At 33.5% G+C, this 18,158-nt stretch overlaps 1 protein-coding gene and 1 non-coding gene across 2 annotated transcripts; both read right to left on the bottom strand.

Moving 5' to 3' along the window:
- Window positions 1–4,017: 4,017 nt before the first annotated feature.
- On the bottom strand, window positions 4,018–4,097 carry TRNAL-UAG (transfer RNA leucine (anticodon UAG)). The gene has a single exon. It is a non-coding gene; the product is annotated as a tRNA-Leu (tRNA).
- Window positions 4,098–14,887: 10,790 nt separating this feature from the next.
- On the bottom strand, window positions 14,888–17,316 carry LOC111992698 (protein WALLS ARE THIN 1). Its single transcript, XM_024024559.2, has 6 exons — window positions 17,042–17,316; window positions 16,879–16,941; window positions 16,665–16,781; window positions 16,169–16,571; window positions 15,703–15,854; window positions 14,888–15,412 (listed from the first exon to the last, which is right to left on the bottom strand). Exons 1-6 carry the CDS (start codon window positions 17,260–17,262, stop codon window positions 15,244–15,246), a joined length of 1,125 nt encoding a protein of 374 aa, XP_023880327.1. The 5' UTR covers window positions 17,263–17,316; the 3' UTR covers window positions 14,888–15,243.
- Window positions 17,317–18,158: the final 842 nt, after the last annotated feature.

The raw sequence follows: 18,158 nt of genomic DNA, 5'->3' as shown, positions 1-18,158 counted from the left end.
AAAGAAATTGAAAAATGAAAACAAAAAACCAACACAAAACCCAAAAAAAAAAAAAAAAATTTGACAACCTAATTGGTTTAGTAGTAAGGTTGGCCCCGCTCAACATTCTACTTTATTTCCCACCAACTACAATATGAAATGTATTCAATTATTCAATTCTAAAGTTCATTTACTTTATAAGGAAAAATAGGAATATATTATATATGATAATTTGGTTTAATGGAGCAAAAATTGAAACCCTCATAATGAAATATATATGGACTTTTAATATTCAAAGCAATCTTATCTCCTTTTCTTCTATAGAGAAATATGATGCTTATGATTTTGGAAAAAGAGAGGAAATTGAAAGAGGAAAACAAAAAACCAATACAAAACCAAAAGAAAAAAAAAAAATGATAGCCTAATTGGCTTAGTGGTAAGGTTGGCCCTGCTTAACATTTCACTTTATACTCCACCAACTACAATATGAAATGTATTTAATTATTCAATTCAAAATTTTATTTACTTTATAAGGAAAAATAGTAATATATGATAATTTGGTTTATTGAAGCATAAACTGAAATCCTCGTAATGAAATATATAGGATTTTTATTCAAAGTAATCATATTTCCTTTTCTTTTCTAGAGAAATATGATGCTTATGATTTTGGAAAGAGAAAGAAAATTGAAAAAGGAAAACTAAAAACAATATATATATATATATATATATATGAAAAAAGCTTAACTATTAATCGACCTGTCTATAAAAGATTACTCCAACAATGCCCCTACAGCTCTGAAGCAAAACTATTATAGTACTGAAGAGTTAAAGTTGCCAACTACAATTGTAATGCCTACCGGTAATAGTATCGTTGTATAGGAAAAATTTTTAGGTAGTTTCAAAACATAATAAAATGGTGTTCCTTCCTCTCACATTTATGATAGACACTATTATGAATTTAATAAGTGGACCCCATTATAAATATATATGAAAGGAGAGAGCATCATTCTCTATACACCATACGTTTGGTATACGGAATATAGATTACATTCAGAATAGTAATCTTTATTACTGGGAATAGAAGACATTGTAATGGAATAACTATTACTATTCATAAGTTTAGTTGTTACATATAGAAAACTTGTAAAAGATGATGTATAAGGAAATTTTACATTTTTGGAAATATATTAATTTTAAAACCTATTATATACACTAAAGAATAGCTATTACGTCCATCTTAAAGAGGAATAGCTATTCTTCAATTTAAAGAATAGTTATTTTAATGTAATAACTAATCCATGTAATAAAGATGCAACCAAATGACCGAATTGATATTACACATGAATAACTATTCCATTACAGGAGCTATTACAGCATACCAAATGTACCTCAAGAGTACCTAAGAATTACTCGTTGCATAGACCTTATTGTCATATCGATTTAAGGAAAGCCTTATAAATGAATAGGAAAATGTTAGTATTGACATAAGTGGTCTTACAGCGTGTTTCATGGTCTCGCTTTAGAACTCCAAATGGATTCACCATTTGATATCATAACCCACAGTCAAGAAATGTTAAAGAAAAAGAAATATACCTTGTGTCCCTAAAGTTTCCACACTGGGCCTTTTTGGTATCTAATGTTTCAAATGAGCTTTAGTTCCTAAAATTTCACAAACGAGCTTTATTGGCACTTCTATATATCTATTTCATTCATTTTTTTTTTTTAAATGTGTTTGACTAACAAAATTTTAAGATTATTGGTAACCACGCGGAGAATGGTGGAATTGTAAATTTCACCGCTAGTATTGTTGCATAGTCCTTATCATCATGTGGATTTAAAAAAAATAAAAAATAAAAAATAAAAACTTATGAATGAAATTGTAAAGAGCTAGTGTTCATATAAGTGGTGTTACAACGTTTTTCATGGTCTTGCTTTAGAACAACAAACGGTTCCACTCTCTGATACCATAACCCATAACCAAGAAATGAAAAGGAAATTTCTCAAAAAATAAATAAATAAATGAAAAAAATAAAAAATTTATAAAATTAAAGAGAGAATAGAATAAGGTCCTTATACATTGTGTCCATAATTTTTTATCTAAAAAACAAAATGGTCCCTAAAGTTTCCACACTGAGCCCTTTTACCATATAATTAATGTTTAAAATGAGCAATTTTAGTCACAGAAATTTTAAGAACGAGCTTTATTAGTATCTTTTTTTTTTTTTTTTTTTTAATTCGTTATTTATTTTTTTATTTTATTTTATTATATAATTAATGTTTAAAATGAGCAATTTTAGTCACAGAAATTTTAAGAACGAGCTTTATTAGTATCTTTTTTTTTTTTTTTTTTTTAATTCGTTATTTATTTTTTTATTTTATTTTATGTATGTTACATTGTTACTAACAACAGTTTAAGATTAATGGTAACCATGCAAAGAATGGCGAAATTATAAATTTCACTGCTAGCACAGTAGCACTGTTGTGTAGGCATTATTGACATTGTCATGGGGATTTAAGGAAACACCTATGAATGAAAAGGTAAAGTGTTAGTATTCACAGAAGTGGTGTTACAATGTGTTTCATGGTCTTGCTTTAGAACTCCAAATAGATTCAATTCGTGATACTGAAACCCATAATAAAGAAATGTAAAAGAAAAAGAAAAAGAGAATGTTGAAAATTAAAGAGATAATAGCATAAGGTCATAATTTTTTTTTTTCTAAAAAAAAAAAGTGTCAAAGTTTCCACATTGAGCTTTTTTAGTTTTAGATTTTTAGTATCCAATGTTTCAAATGAGCAATTTTAGTCCCTAAAGTTTAAAAAATGAGTTTTATTTGTACTTTTGTTTGTTTATTTATTTATTTATTTATTATTATTATTTTTAATGTATGTGACTCACATAAGTTTTGAATTAATAGTATCCATGCTGATGACGGTGGAATTGTATATTTCAGTACTAGTACTGTTCTGTAGGCCTTATCTTCACGTGGATTTAAGGAAACATATATGAATGAATAGGTAAAGTGTTAATATTCACATAATTGGTGTTACAATGTGTTTCATGGTCTTGCTTTAGAACTCCAAATGGATTCACTTGGTGATACCATAACCCATAATCAAGAAAATTAAAGAGAGCATAAAATAAGGTCAAAATTAATAAATTGTGTCCATAATTTTTTTTCTCTTTTTTTTAAATTACTCCATGACTACGAGCAAGCTCAAGCTACAGCAGCTACTTGAAAACCCAATCTCATATAAGTACCGATTCATATAAAATTAAAACTCAAGTTATTAAAAAAAAAAACGACAGAAAGAAATTACAAATATACGAACTACTGATCATCCAAAGGTGCGAATTTACTATACATAAAAGATTAATACTTTTCTATACACAATCAATTAATATTAAATTGGCTATACACTTCTTAAAAGTTACCATGTCTTTTGAGTAGAGCTATGGTGTGTTTTTGTATTAGAACACCTTTCCCTCTCCCCTGTGTGTGCGTTTGTTTCTCAAAAAAAAAAAAAAAAAAAAAAAAAAAAAAAAAAAAAAAAAAAAAAAAAAAAAAAAAAAAAAAAAAAAAAAAAAAAAAACATGGAACTCAAGTTCCATGTAGTTTTTTTTTTTAAGTAACTCGATTTTTGCCAAATCGAGTTTTTCATTGAAACTTGATTTTTAGAAAATAGAGTTTCAAACTAGAAGCATTTTCTTAAATAGTTTTAAAACACAGGTATTTTGTTGGAATTTTTGGGCGAAAGGGGTATTTTGCCATTTTTACCCATATATAATCCAAAACATATTGATAGCAAAAATAGAATACTCCTAATTGTTATGGCTTTTACTATTATTTTATTGGCAAGAGGAGTTTCCCCAGTTTTAGTGTTTCTTTGTCATTCTTGCTTCCATTGGGCCTGATACTAATGTTATCCCCTCAAAAACACAGATTGAACTTAAATTCAAATTCAAGCCCAATTGAAGACTAGGGACACAGCCCAAAATAACATGAGAGAGGGCCCACAAAAAAAGCAAAAAAACGAAATTGACAGCTGTGGGATTTGAACCCACGCCCTTTCGGACCAGAGCCTAAATCTGGCGCCTTAGACCACTCGGCCAAACTGTCGTGCTTGTGCATACAAGTACGTATTTCATGACTATAAATAAATTATATGATTTTTTACCTGCTCTCAACATTTGTTACATTTGTGTGCGCTTTAGACTAAGCAGTAAGCACAGAATAGGCCATTATGCTAATAAAGTAATACCCACTTGAAGATTTCACATGGAGGTTTCAAAGTGAGTGCTTTTTGTCACTTCCCAGCTTAAATAATAATTTTTCATGAAACGCATAAAGCCACCAAAAAGAAAAAAACAAAAGAGCTTGTTAGTGTCAGTGTGTCGCTCTTATCTTGCTTAAGAAGTTGTATGACTTTGATTTTTTATTTTTTAATGTGTTACTTTCATTTCTCTTAAAGTAACTAGTTTTTATTACAGCATATTTCATGAGAATATTTTTGAGAAGGAAGTGAATTTCGATTGGGCCGTGGAGTAAAAAATATATGTTTGCTGACTTGAAATCAAATGAAAGTATTAGACTTTGATGGCAACATTCTGGGATTTGATGTCTCGAAAAAGACCAAAAAATGTAGACGTGATCAGTGATTACCCTCTAAAAGTTCTAGAGCATAGCCCATTTAACAGTGTTTTTAGTATTGAAGAGTGGTGGTAGGACCTTGTTATAATAAAAAACAAAAAAAGTAGTAGGACCTGCTTCATAATTTAACATTTTGAACCAAAACTCATGGCGAAAAACTGAGAATAGCATATACCCAGTAACCAGAACCTTGAAGGCAAGTTAAGAGGCATGAAAAAAAATTCTAAATTTGAAAGCAGAAGGGACATTAGGATAAATAAATTTAAAAAGGCAAATAGATGATCAACAGATGGAAGGAAGGGATAGGAAGATAAAAACTATAAAAGAAGAGCTAGTAAAGAAAAAGAGGGGGGGAGAAAAAAGGGAGAACAATAAGGCCTCCTCGGCCACAGGCCGAGGAGCATCCCCCCATTTGTAAAGAAACTCTTAGCACTTTTTATAAGAAAAGTTTATGCATGGTGATCGACGGCCAGCGCCTAAACCTTTCAACCCACTCTCTATAAATTTATTGTTTGGGCTTATTGGGCTGAAAACCCATCACTCAGGGTCAATCCAAATTGAGTCCTTACATATATATATATATATATTTACTGTCAAGTTACCGATACTTAGCCCGAGCCTTAGTACGTAACTCTAAAAAGGGAACTAATTACAGTACATTCATTAACATATATCAGCTGTATACATCACATATTTCATGTGTTAAGCGTGGACATACTTAAAAAACATGGACAACATTTGTAAAAAAATAATGGACACTGTGTAAGAAATAATGCGACAAGTACAATTTGTTTTACAATAAATTTTATATTTGATGAAGTAGTGGTTGACTGAATGATAAACATAAATAAGACTCATGGACTCACGCACTAACATCACTTCAACAACTATAAAATTTGTTGTGAAAAAAGTAATGTCCATAAATTGTCATGATAGTCACGAAACATGCTAAGATTGCACCTATATCAAAATATTGGAACATGTGCTTGGTTGATCAACAAAGCTATTGCCTATTAGGCTATACAAATGACAGATAATCATCATATCAGTTAGACTTATGAAATGTATAGAAAATAGTAAGGAGTTAATAAGTGGGGTTAACTATCCTAGCTTGGGAGTTTCTCTCAAAGACTGCTACTATTACCAAATACTAAATAATACTTAAGAAGTAAGCATTTGGGAAGCACTGGCATGGCAAAATTACCAACGGATTGGTGTTGGACATGTAGTCGATACAAACAGAAATGTGTCAAGTATGCACTCAAGAAGAAAAAAAAGTCTTTTTTTTTTTTTTTATAATTAAGTTGTTCTATTTTTATGTTGAATGTTGTTTATTTGAACTATTTTGCTCGTACTTTAAAAAATATTTTATTGTTATATACTTTTTGAATCCAAAATAAACATAACTTATTCCAAATATAAAATATATATACCAAAAAATAAATATTAATTAATTAATTAATTGTCGTATCTTTGACGTATCGTATCCTAATTTTTCAGGAAATGCTGTCACCATACTATGTATCATGTCGCACTATGTATCGTGTTGGTATCCATGCTACATAGGTAAGCATATGAGGCAATTGAGAGCCAAGTTAGGTATTTCTTTAAGAGTGGTTCTTGTAAGACAATCCAATTGGACCAACAAAGGCAGTGACCAATAAGATGGATGCAACCTAAAGTCCAACTTATCCCTAAGAAATATGATTGGTGTGGCTGTAAATTTGATCCAAATAGGGTTGGTCCCTTTTAAAGAGTAATCACAAGAGATCCAGCAACAGAAAAAACAATACCAAGCACCTTAGCTATACCATCTATCCTTTTCAAGTGTACTTGCTCCATTCAGCAAAATCAATATTGTTGCTTAGTGACCTATTTCATTGAAGGTATTACTTATTAGACTTAGGAAGAGATAAGAAGATTGATGACTTCCCTTGCCCGAATATGGCAGCCATGAGAAAGGTTACACCAGGAACTGAATTTTCTGTTGCATAAGCATAGGTGCTTGAAGTGTTGTTCAAACCCAGATAATAGAATTCTCTTCTTTTTTTTTCTTTTTTTTTTTTTTTCTTTTTTAAGAAAAGAGAGATTAGCCATGATCGGCAAACAGAATAGAAGACAGATGTGGAGGAACATCCTCCATCCACACCGAGATACCTCTAACATGTCTTCTAAGGTTATGAGCTACATTGTTACTAAGTCGGCGAACGTGGAAAAAGGAAATATGACTGATAGAAGCTAATGTGGATTTCGCCGATGCGAGAATATGACTAGAGAGAAAGATTCTTTATCAGTCTTAAGGGCTTTAATCATTGATTCTAAGTCAGCCTCTAGTATATAAGAAGTTATGCTAAGTTCTTGAGCAAAAGAAATGGCTCGAGTAGCTACCACAGTCTTACCTGTATCCGAAGAGAAGGATAGGGAGGTCTATTTCAAGACAGCAGCAATGGCTTGACCATGACTGTCTTGAATCACAACCCATATACCCGCTTTATCTATGTCTTTGAACGTTGCTTCATCGAAATTGATTTTTAAAAAACCAACCATAGGTGGAACCCACTTGTCCGCTAAGAGCATTTGCATCAGGAAATTTTACTCTATCCTATTTTACCGTCTCAAAAAATCACTTTATCAATTATACAATACTATTTTACAATACATCTAGCATCCCAACTTTTATTTTCCTATTCTACTCATTAAAATAATATATCTACACAATAAAATATATTTTTCCTTTTTTTTTTTCCCAATTTTCTCCTCCACCTTCCTTCAACCTCTATCACCGTGCCTCCATTGCCCAATCACCACCACCGTGCCTCCACCATGCCCACCACACCACCACTGGCCACTGCCCACCAAAATCCCACCAGAGCAAAAACCCATATTAAAAAAAAAAAAAAAAAAAAATCTGCCCACCAAAATCCCACCAGAGCAAAAACCCATAAAAAAAAAAAAAAAAAAAAAAAACACCAGCGTCATAACAAAAACCCAGCAACACCGGACTCGCCAACAGAAACCTAGCCTCACAGAGAGCAGATTAGAAAGAGAGAAGGAAGAGAGAGAAGATAACAGAAATAATGAGAGAGAGGAGAGAGAAATTTCAGAGAAAGTAGAATAAATTTTTTTTTTTTTACAATACTGGTACAGTGCAATTCTACCTTTAGAATTGCATTGTAGCAGTATTGCAAATTTTTTTGCAATACTTGGTATATAGCATTCTGGATGTTGGAGGTTTTTGAAGGAAAAATGCTAAATAAAGCTTACATATGGCATTTACAATTCTAGGTGTGGATGCTTTGAAGCTGTGTTGACTAAAGATCAGATTGGAGATGGAGGGTCAGTTCGTTGAAAGTCTGACACAGCTTGGGAAGCAACTGGAATTACCTGGGAAAGTGGGAAGTCTTTGCGATTAACTCTAATTTGATTATATCGGTGCCAAATCATCCACATGAGCATTGTCATTAGTTCCAAAATTTTCCTTTCGTTCTGAACAAAAAGAACTAAGTCTTGGAAAGAAGAAAAGTGCTGGAAGTGGTAAAATAAAAGGTGTCTCTTAATATTTCATAACAATTTTTGTCATTTGTTTTTTATAACTATTTGTGTTATTTGGGCCTGTTTGGTAATGTTGTTTTAGTAACATTGTTTCTATTTTTTGAAAATACATGTGTGTAAAAAGTGTGTGAAAATATGTATAATATTGTTTAAACACTGAAAACTATTATTTAAACAACGGTAACAAATGGGTCCTTGTTTTCCATAATTGTTTGTGTCAAATGTCAGTCCATAACATTTGTGTCTTTGAGTCTTCCACATTATATAATTTTTTGTTATGAAACAAATAGTCATGACAATAATTACAGCTCTTGTAACTTCATCCTATAAAAGGGGATAGATGTATGATGTGAAAGTATGTGAGAGAAAAAGATGTAGCGAGCTCTCAAAGTAGTAGTCTGATCCCTTTGTTTGTGAGTTTGAAGTACTCTAATAAAATTTTCATTCCCCTCTTTCTTGTGAGTACTTTGTTGAAATTTATCAAGGCTTTGTAGAGCCAACAAAAAGGTTTGAGTTTAGCGAAACAAGAATGCAGGAATGGAATCCCAAATAGCCGATAAATCAGAGCAACACCAAAGTGCATGTAAAGCACATTCCAATGACTGCTTGCAGTGATCACAAATGTCTTCAATGAGGATTTGTCGTCATCGTAAATTCTTCTTGGTAGGTGTTAACATGTATAATATTGTGGGCTTTAGGCCCAGTTAGGTTACTTGTATAGCACACTTATTTACTTGTACTACACACATATTTACTTGTACTGTACACATATGCCTCCTATATAAAGACACCTATGTACATTCTTTCATCAAGAAATACAATACTTTCACATTCAGTATTTCTAACAGTAGGAATTACATCTCGACAAGAGTGCCATATAAAACTCCTGACTTTATTAGGAATGGCCAGCCCCCATATCAGCTTCCAAACTCCGTTATCTTGGGGTTGAATCTTAACTAGCGGTCTGGATAAATTTTCTTTAGCTAGAATTCTTAATTACATGTTAACCTACCAGAAATGAAAGCCAAAATTGGAGCTGCGTAAAACTTTGCTATTTACTCTAGAATTCTTAATTACATGTTAACCTCATGAGCACAACAAACTTGAGCCTCGATCTAGACTTTGTTGTTTCCTTGGTTATGGCGAAACTCAAAAAGGGTATCGGTGCTATGATCCTGTCTCTCATCATCTCCGTGTTTCCCGTAATGTTATATTTTGGGAACACCGCTTGTTTGTTGAACTCTCTCACTTTCGTTCTTCCCTGACTAACTCCTCTGTTTTAGAAATCTTTCCAGATGAGTCTCCTGTTCCTTCTACAAATACTCTTGATCCTCCTTTGGACTTCTCTATTCAATCTCCAGATATTTATGATGATTCTCCTATACAGGTTGCAGATGAACAGGTTGATGATGAGCTACCCCACCTTAAGCCTAGGTCCCCTATTCCTACTCCGCCCGAAGATCCTCCGCAAGACATTCCACCTCACCACTCAACCCGGGTAAGATCCATTCCTGCACATTTACTTGATTATCATTGTTACACTGCCCTTGCTACACTCCATGAGCCTCAAACCTATCGTGAAGCCTCTACTGACCCTTTATGGCAAATTGCAATGAAAGAGGAAATTGATGCATTAACCAAAAACCATACTTGGGATCTGGTTACTCTCCCTCCTGGTCAGTCTGTGGTTGGTTGTAAGTGGATCTATAAGATCAAGACTCGCTCTGATGGGTCCATTGAGCGCTACAAGGCTTGTCTTATTGTAAAAGGTTTTACACAGGAGTATGAGATTGATTATGAAGAGACTTTTGCTCCAGTTGCCTGTATCTCCTCTGTTCGTGCCTTCTTAGCTGTTACTGCTGTTAGTAAATGGGACCTTTTTCAGATGGATGTTAAAAATGTCTTCCTTAATGGGGATCTGCATAAAGAAGTTTATATACAACCTCCTCCTGGTCTTTCTGTTGAAACAAACAAGGTTTGTCGCCTTCGACGTGCACTTTATGGCCATAAACAAGCTCCACGAGCTTAGTTTGTCAAGTTTAGCTCTACCATCTTTCGCTTGGGTTACACTGCCAGTCCTTGTGATTCTGCCTTATTTTTTCGTCGCAATGACAAAGGCACCATTTTTCTTCTCCTATATGTGGATGATATGATCATAACTGGTAATGACCACAGTGGCATTCAAGAACTCAAGGATTTTCTTAGTCAGCAATTTGAGATGAAAGACCCTGGACATCTCAGCCATTTCTTGGGTCTTGAGATCACTCGTTCCACAGATGGTCTTTATATTACTCAAGCCAAGTATGCATCTGACCTTTTATCTCGAGTTAGACTTACTGACAGCAAGACTGTTGACACTCCAGTTAAACTTAATGTGTATCTGACACCTTCGGGGGGGAAACCATTGTTTAATCCCTCTCTTTATAGACGATTGGTTGGCAACCTAGTTTATCTCACAGTTACTCGTCCAGACATTTCTTATGTTGTTCATCAAGTGAGCCAGTATCTATCTACTCCACGATCGACTCACTACGCTGATGTTCTGCGCATCCTACGATACTTGAAGGGCACTCTCTTCCATGGCCTTTTCTACTCAGCTCAGTCTCCTCTTGTACTCCGTGCATTCTCTGATACTGATTGGGCAGGAGATCCCACTGATCGCAGGTCCACTACGGGCTATTGCTTTCTTCTTGTCTCTTCTTTGATTTCTTGGCAAAGTAAGAAACAAACTTTTGTGACCCGCTCCAGTACTGAAGCAGAATATCGTGCCCTTGCTGATACCACATCTGAGCTCCTTTGGCTACGATGGCTTCTTAAGGATTTAGCTATGTCCACATCCTCTACTACTCCTCTTTATTGTGACAACCAGAGTGCCATTCATATTGCTCACAATGATGTCTTCCATGAACGGACTAAACAGATCGAGATTGATTGTCATTTTATCCGTTATCATCTTATCCATGGTGCTCTCAAGCTCTTCTCAGTCTCATCCAAGGATCAACTTGCTGACATCTTCACCAAGTCACATCCTAAGGGACGCTTTCATGATTTGGTTGACAACCTCAAGCTGGTCTCACATTCACCTTGAGTTTGAGGGGCGCTGTTAACGTGTATAATATTGTGAGCTCTAGGCCCAGTTAGGTTACTTGTATAGCATACTTATTTACTTGTACTATACACATATTTACTTATACTGCACACATATGCCTCCTATATAAAGGCACCTATGTACATTCTTTCATCAAGAAATACAATATTTTCGCATTCAGTATTTCTAACAGTAGGAATTACATCTCGACAAGAGTGCCATATAAAACTCCTGACTTTATTAGGAATGGCCAACCCCCATATCAGCTTCCAAACTCCGTTATCTTGGGGTTGAATCTCAACTAGCGGTCTGGATAAATTTTCTTTAGCTAGAATTCTTAATTACATGTTAACCTACTAGAATTAAAAGCCAAAATTGGAGCTGGGTAAAACTTTGCTATTTAATCTAGAATTCCTTAAAAATATATATATAAATATAAAACTTACCCAATAAAGCCAAGTAAAAAAATGAGAATGGTAAAGAAAATAAAGCTCAAAACAAGTTGGAACAACTTATATGTATGGAATGTAAGGTTAGCCCTATACTTCTCTAAGAGTAACCTTTTCAAATCTGTTAGGTTCATATTTTTATGTAATTGACATATCCTATGACAAAACGTACTTTACTTGTATTTGGGTAAATCTAAGTAGGTTCAAGATGATTATTACAAGTGGTTACATTAAAGATATGAAAATTACTCAAGAAGTGCTCAAGAAAAGCTGAATCTGCAAGTCTTGATACCACCTCGATAACTGTCAATCTATCGAGATTTATTAAAGCTCGATACCTCTCGATCTATCGAGCTTATGGGATTTCTGATACAACCTTCGACATTTTGATTCCTAAAGACTATTTGTTTATGGGTTTGTATAATCTTTATAGGACAAAGAAAGCCTAAGGTTTGTGTAAACCTAATTGGAATAGGAGAGCCTATTTAAAAGGCCTATTAAGCTCCTATTTAAATAAGGAGATGGAGAAAGAAAGCCCTAACCTTAGAAAGTTTCATAAGATTTTCTTTTTTAAACCCTAACGTCTGCCTATAGAAGAAAGAATTCTTGCTGCATTTCTTGTATGCCTTTAGGTTCTGTAACCAAGCAGTTCTCTAGCACCAACATTAAAGATCTAATTGGTGTTTCTATGTGAAGTTGTTGAAAATCAACTACAACAATCAAAATGTTGTTATAGAGTTAGTCACGTACTGGGATCCGTACAAAGGAGTTAGTCACAGATTAGAGATTTGTGCATCAAAGGAAAGAAGACTACTACAAGATCAAATCCAATTGGATATTGGAGTGAATGTTCAACTATAGACTGGTATTTTGAGATAGGCCAGGGTAGTGGTAAAATTTCCCATACTTGTAACCGTTTGATTATTGATTAATGGATTCTTGGGAGTAGTGACCTTGAATTCAACCAGTAGGATTTTTGCCTTGCGAAAGTTTCTCCCCATTTGTCAACAAATCACTATGTCAATTTATTTTTTCACTGCATATTAGTTTATTTGGTGATTTGTTGGTGTCTATACGATTTACATATAATTTAACCTAATTAATCAACTTGGGTAATTAAATTAATTAACCAGAGTCAAGCTATCTTAACCTAACAAAATCTAAGAATGTAAGTCAAAACAAAAAGGCATAACTCTTAATCTGTTACATTATATGCATGAAACAATTTCACATGAAACCATAGAATTCAAATTAAAGTATATAGAACCCTAGAAGGACCAATCACCATATAAATATTATCAAATAAGTCAAGTCTCTAGAATTAATGAAAGTGATTTCACATTGTAATGTCACCAAAACTTGTGCATGGTACGTATACATTAAGGCTCTTCAAAAAGGAAAAATCATTGATTATTGATTAGTGGATTCTTGGGAATAGTGACATTAAATTCACCCAGTGGGGTTTTTGCCTTACGAAATGTTTTCTCCATTTGTCAACAAATCACCATTTCAATTTATTTTTCTGCTACATATTAGTTTATTTGGTGATTTGTTGGTGCCTTTATAATTTGCATATAATTTGACGTAATTAATTAATTTGGATAATTGAATTAATTAACCGAGGTCAAGCTATCTTAACCCAACAAAATCTAATCTAAGAATGTAAGTAAAAATAAAAAAGGCAAATCTCTTCATTTGTTACATTATATGCATGAAGCAATTTCACATGAAACCATAGAATTCAAATTAAAGTATATAGAACCCTAGAAGGACCAATCACCGTATAAACATTATCAAATAATTCAAGTCTCTAGAATTAATGAAAGTGATTTCACATTGTAATATCACCAAAACTTGTGCATGGTACGTATACGTTAAGGCTCTTCAATGTTAGGTATAACAACTAACCTTCTTCTCATCACAAAAAATAAAACAACTTTCTAAACCCCACAAAAGTAAGAGTTGTGTTCACTGGTACAACTTGTTTATTGTCTTGTTGAAGCAACTATGACTAAATGGGTTCCACAAATTATTCTCAAAATTCTGCAAATTAATAAAAATTAAAAAAGAAAAAGAAAAGGCTCTCTGAAGGATTATAAGTAGATAATAGTGCATGTAACATCTAATTTGTAACATCATGGAATATTTTATTTTCAAAATAAATTCCAATTGTATATATAAAGTTAGCATTAATCCCTACATATTTCACCAATTAGCTCTTCTCAAATGGCACATCTTCCCCTTCTAAGAGCAACGTCAAAAGTGAGGTCATAGATTCAAGATCCACTTAGTGCATACGCAATTACAAATTATAAAAATAAGTTTCATTACAAATTTGGTAATGTCCTAACCTCAGGCACTAATAGCTTTAGCTTCTCCATCTGCTTCAAAAGTGTAGCATCCATCAGGACAATGTACACAAAAAATTCATGTTTTCTTATACGTTAGACCTGTTAATTAAGCCTATTAAGATCAAAACGACCCCAAAAAAAAGCTTCATTAAAGTTCTTCCCACACAATCAATTTGAAACATAACAAAAATATAAATAATATCAAAGTAAAGGGCTTCGGTTAATGTCTACCCTTATGACATACACTAATCATTTATTTTAATAAACTTTTTATAAGAATTTGAAAAAAAAATTAATAAAAAAAAGTTAGTCATTTTTTCATATTTCTATAAAAAATTTCTTAAAATAATTTACTAATATATGCTCTGACCTGAGGGCATATATTAGTAAAACCCTAAATTACTTGTAATACGTGTAGACTACTTGCCATTGATAATAGGTACCATATATTATACTTGCCATTGATAATAGTTACTATATATTATCCAAAAGAAGAGCATTGTCAAGCCAGGGGTCATTTCTGGTATGTTACTATTTCGTTTTTGCTGTCAATCTAGAGCATGCAGCAACTACAGTATCCTTGGTAGCATCTAAGTTATACAAGCATGTATTTGCACTTTAAATTTTTACTTTATTTGAATTTTGCGAAGTTTAAGTAAAAAGCTTGTCATCAAGAAGAGCATTTCTGTAATTGAAAACATTTGTTGGCAGTTTTCTATTAAAATTTCTTCTAGAAGGCAAAAAAAATACTCTACAATGATTGAAAAGTAAATTTTGAGTCATATCCATGGGTACATGATTTTTTTATATGGAGCAGAATGAGTCCAGCAAAGCAATAAATATAATCATTGATGTCAAACTATCAGCAATATCTTCAGTAATATAATCATCTTTAAATGTATTTTTTATGTCAAATGAGTAGCGTTCACCACAATCATACAATCTTTTCATTTGTTGAAACTACAAAGAAGTTTCACAACCCAAACTCATGTTCCCAGAACACCTTTGTCTTTTTCAATTATTGCAGTCTATTACTATTTGGCTCCTTGCTTGCCTTCCTCCAACATTTCGGCCCGTGCACATGAGAAACGTAGGTACATCACTAATTTCGTAAGTTTGGTAAAAATTTCGATGGACAGTGGGGCATACACTAACTCTTCCTGTCACAAAATTAATTAAGTGCTAGACGTAGGAAGTAATGGTTGGGTGAGGGAGGCATTGCTTGAACTTTCTCCATTACTGTTTTCAGACACTGAGGGCTTTTCTTCGTCAAACTTTCTCTCTTCACTTTTTCCCCACACAACAAGGTATAGTCCAGCTACAATTAACACTGCTCCAATAATCCTGCACATCAGAACAAAGAAAAATGATATCTAACAAACATTATTGACATGATCAGGGATAATACAACTAGTCTCATGCCATGTTCCCAGATGTTTCAGTCTGATTGTGCGCACGAAGACACAATTTGCTTCACTACTAGGCTTCTAGACTGGCACTTACCAAACTTGGCCTGAACCTTGAGTGACTCTAGAAATAGATGATAAAGCTTTTGGCAGAGAAAGGTTCAGGGGAAAAAAAGAAGTTAAAATTGAACGGTAGTACTAGTTGTAGTGATGATTGATGAGACCCACCCTCCCAAGTAGAATTTTTCGCCTAAAGCAACAGCTTCTATAATAGCAACAAGCATGGTCTGTAGAGGTAGATACACTGAAACAAATACTGGTCCTGCCTTGTCAATTACATACATTTGTATTGCATATGTCATTGCAGAAGCCACCAATCCCTGCAATCACCAGTTTGCTCAATCATTCCATTAGTCTTTACTTCGATAATGAAAAATCATACTCTAAATTATCATAGCAATGCAAAGGATATAATTTATAGACCCACCGCTACTCACAGTCAGTCACTTCAACAATTATGAAATTAGTTGTAAAAAAAGTTGTATTTGTAACATTATTGAAATTGTCATGACAGTCTTGAAACATGCTATGATTGAACCTATTATCAAAATACTGAAATATGTGGTTGACTAATAATGCAATACACTACACAAATAATTAACAAATAATCCTAATATCAATTAGACTTACTAACCGTATAGAAAATGGTAAAGATTTCATCAGTGGAGTGAACTAGCCAGACTTGAGAGTCTTTCTCAAAGAGTGCTGCTATTACTAGAAACTGAAAAATACTAAAAAAGTAAGTGTATGAGGTAATTGAAAGCCGAGCTGGATATTTCTTTAAGACTGGTGTTTGTAAGACCATCCAACTAGACCAACAAAGGCAGTGACCAATAAGATAGATGCAACCTAAACTCCAACTCTTCCCCTTGTCATTTCCTAAGGAAATTAAGAAATATGATTGGTGTGACCGTAAATTTGATCCAAAAAGGGTTGGTCCCTTGTAAAGGGTAATCACAAGAGATCCAGCAACAGAAGAAACAGTTCCAAGCACCTTAGCTATACCATCTTTCCTGTTCAAGTGTACTTGCTCCATTCTGCAAAATCATGTAACAGTTTGCCTTGCTATTTATTTCACTGAAGGATTTTAGAGTTTGGAAGAGATAAAGAAGATTGATGATTCCTCTTGCCTGAATATGTAAGCCATGAGAAAGGTTATAGCAGGAACAGAATTCTCTGTTGCTGAAGCAAAGGTGGCTGATGTGTTGCTCAAACCCAGAAGATAGAATCCTTGATTACATGTTACTCTGCCGGAATTGAAAGCCAAAATTGTAATTGGTACAAACTTTTTCAATCATTTATTCATCTAGAAGCTATTTAAAAAAGAAAGAAAAAGAAACTTACCCAATAAGGCCAAGGAAGAAGAATTGTAACAAAAGAGAAGCACTTACTGGTGGTCTGTTTCTCCTATATTATATATATACAAAAAAGAATAAGAATGGCAAAGAAAATAAAGCTCAAAACATGGAACACCTTATAAATATGTAATATAAGCTTAACGGCGTACTTCTCTAAGAAATATGCAAAAGGAACCAGTGCAACCAGAGCGACGATGTTCCTATAAACTGGCAAAACAAGCATGCTTATACCCATGTTAAGTGCAGTCTTCATAATAATATGGTTCCCCGCATAACCTAATTGACAGACAATCATGGCTAAGTGCAGCTTGGTACGTTCAGGCACTGGTACTCCCATTCTGTTAGCGAAGGCTGAACCAGCTTCAGCCATTGAATCCGACACACATAAAAAAGGAGAGCGAAATATAGTATCTCATAAAACTAAAGCTTCAGCCAAAGGAAGAGCTGAAGTGTATATATGACCTAATGGGAAGGATCCCACAAACAGTAAAAAGTTAATTTTACTACTCTTTGTCGCTTTTGGTAACCATCATTTTTTTTTTTTTCTTGGAGAAACCGGTAACCACCAATTGTTTATGGCAAAAGAGAGTCAACATCACGTAATTAATGCTTTAGCAAAAAAACCGCGTAATTAATCTGCTCTTGGTTTTTTTTATTAGTTTATAGTCTGTGTCATTAGTCTTGCATAGAAGTGAACTGAACAAAAATGATTTTGAACCAAAACAAAAATGTCTCTACTAATTATTACTTACACTTAGGTGTAGTAATTTTTATCTATATCTATGAATTCGTTCATTACTCACTTTATTTTGATAAATTTTAACCCAACTTATTTGAGTATTTTGGTTAAATAGATAAAGATCCATTTGGTTAATTAATTAAATTAGTCTAAATGGATAAATCCACTAATAGTCACTAAATCTATCTAAAATTTAAAATTAAATAATCCCCTAATACCCACCAAATCCTTCTAAAATTTAAAACTTAAATAATTCTCACTCTTCCTCATATTTTCTCGGTAACCAAACACTTTCCCAAACACTAAGTGTCATGGCCCATTTAGTGCCAGTTGTTTAGCACCTCAGATTTTCTCACTAGGTGGAGATGATGAAGTGGACACACAAACACTTCCCTCAGATTTCTAAACATTTTCTCAAAGAGAGAGAGAGAGAGAGAGAGAGAGAGAGAGAGAGAGAGAGAGAGAGAGAGAGAGAGAGAGAGAGAGAGAGAGAGAGAGAGAGAGAGAGAGAGAGAGAGAGCCCTAGA

Source organism: Quercus suber, unplaced genomic scaffold (assembly GCF_002906115.3).
Source record: "Quercus suber isolate HL8 unplaced genomic scaffold, Cork oak 2.0 scaffold_100, whole genome shotgun sequence".
NCBI lineage: Eukaryota > Viridiplantae > Streptophyta > Magnoliopsida > Fagales > Fagaceae > Quercus > Quercus suber.
The sequence above is the reverse complement of the archived record's forward strand: the minus strand, read 5'-3'. Positions and strand labels throughout refer to the sequence as shown.

Bases quoted from the DNA above. Each gene is read 5' to 3' on its own strand.
- LOC111992698 (XM_024024559.2), bottom strand. From the start codon at position 17,262: ATGGCTGAAGCTGGTTCAGCCTTCGCTAACAGAATGGGAGTACCAGTG. The intron at 16,572-16,664 runs GCAAGAGGAATC...ATGATTTTGCAG, and splicing joins CTCATGGCTTACATATTCAG to AATGGAGCAAGTACACTTGA. The intron at 15,413-15,702 runs GTGGGTCTCATC...TCTGATGTGCAG, and splicing joins GAAAAATTCTACTTGGGAGG to GATTATTGGAGCAGTGTTAA.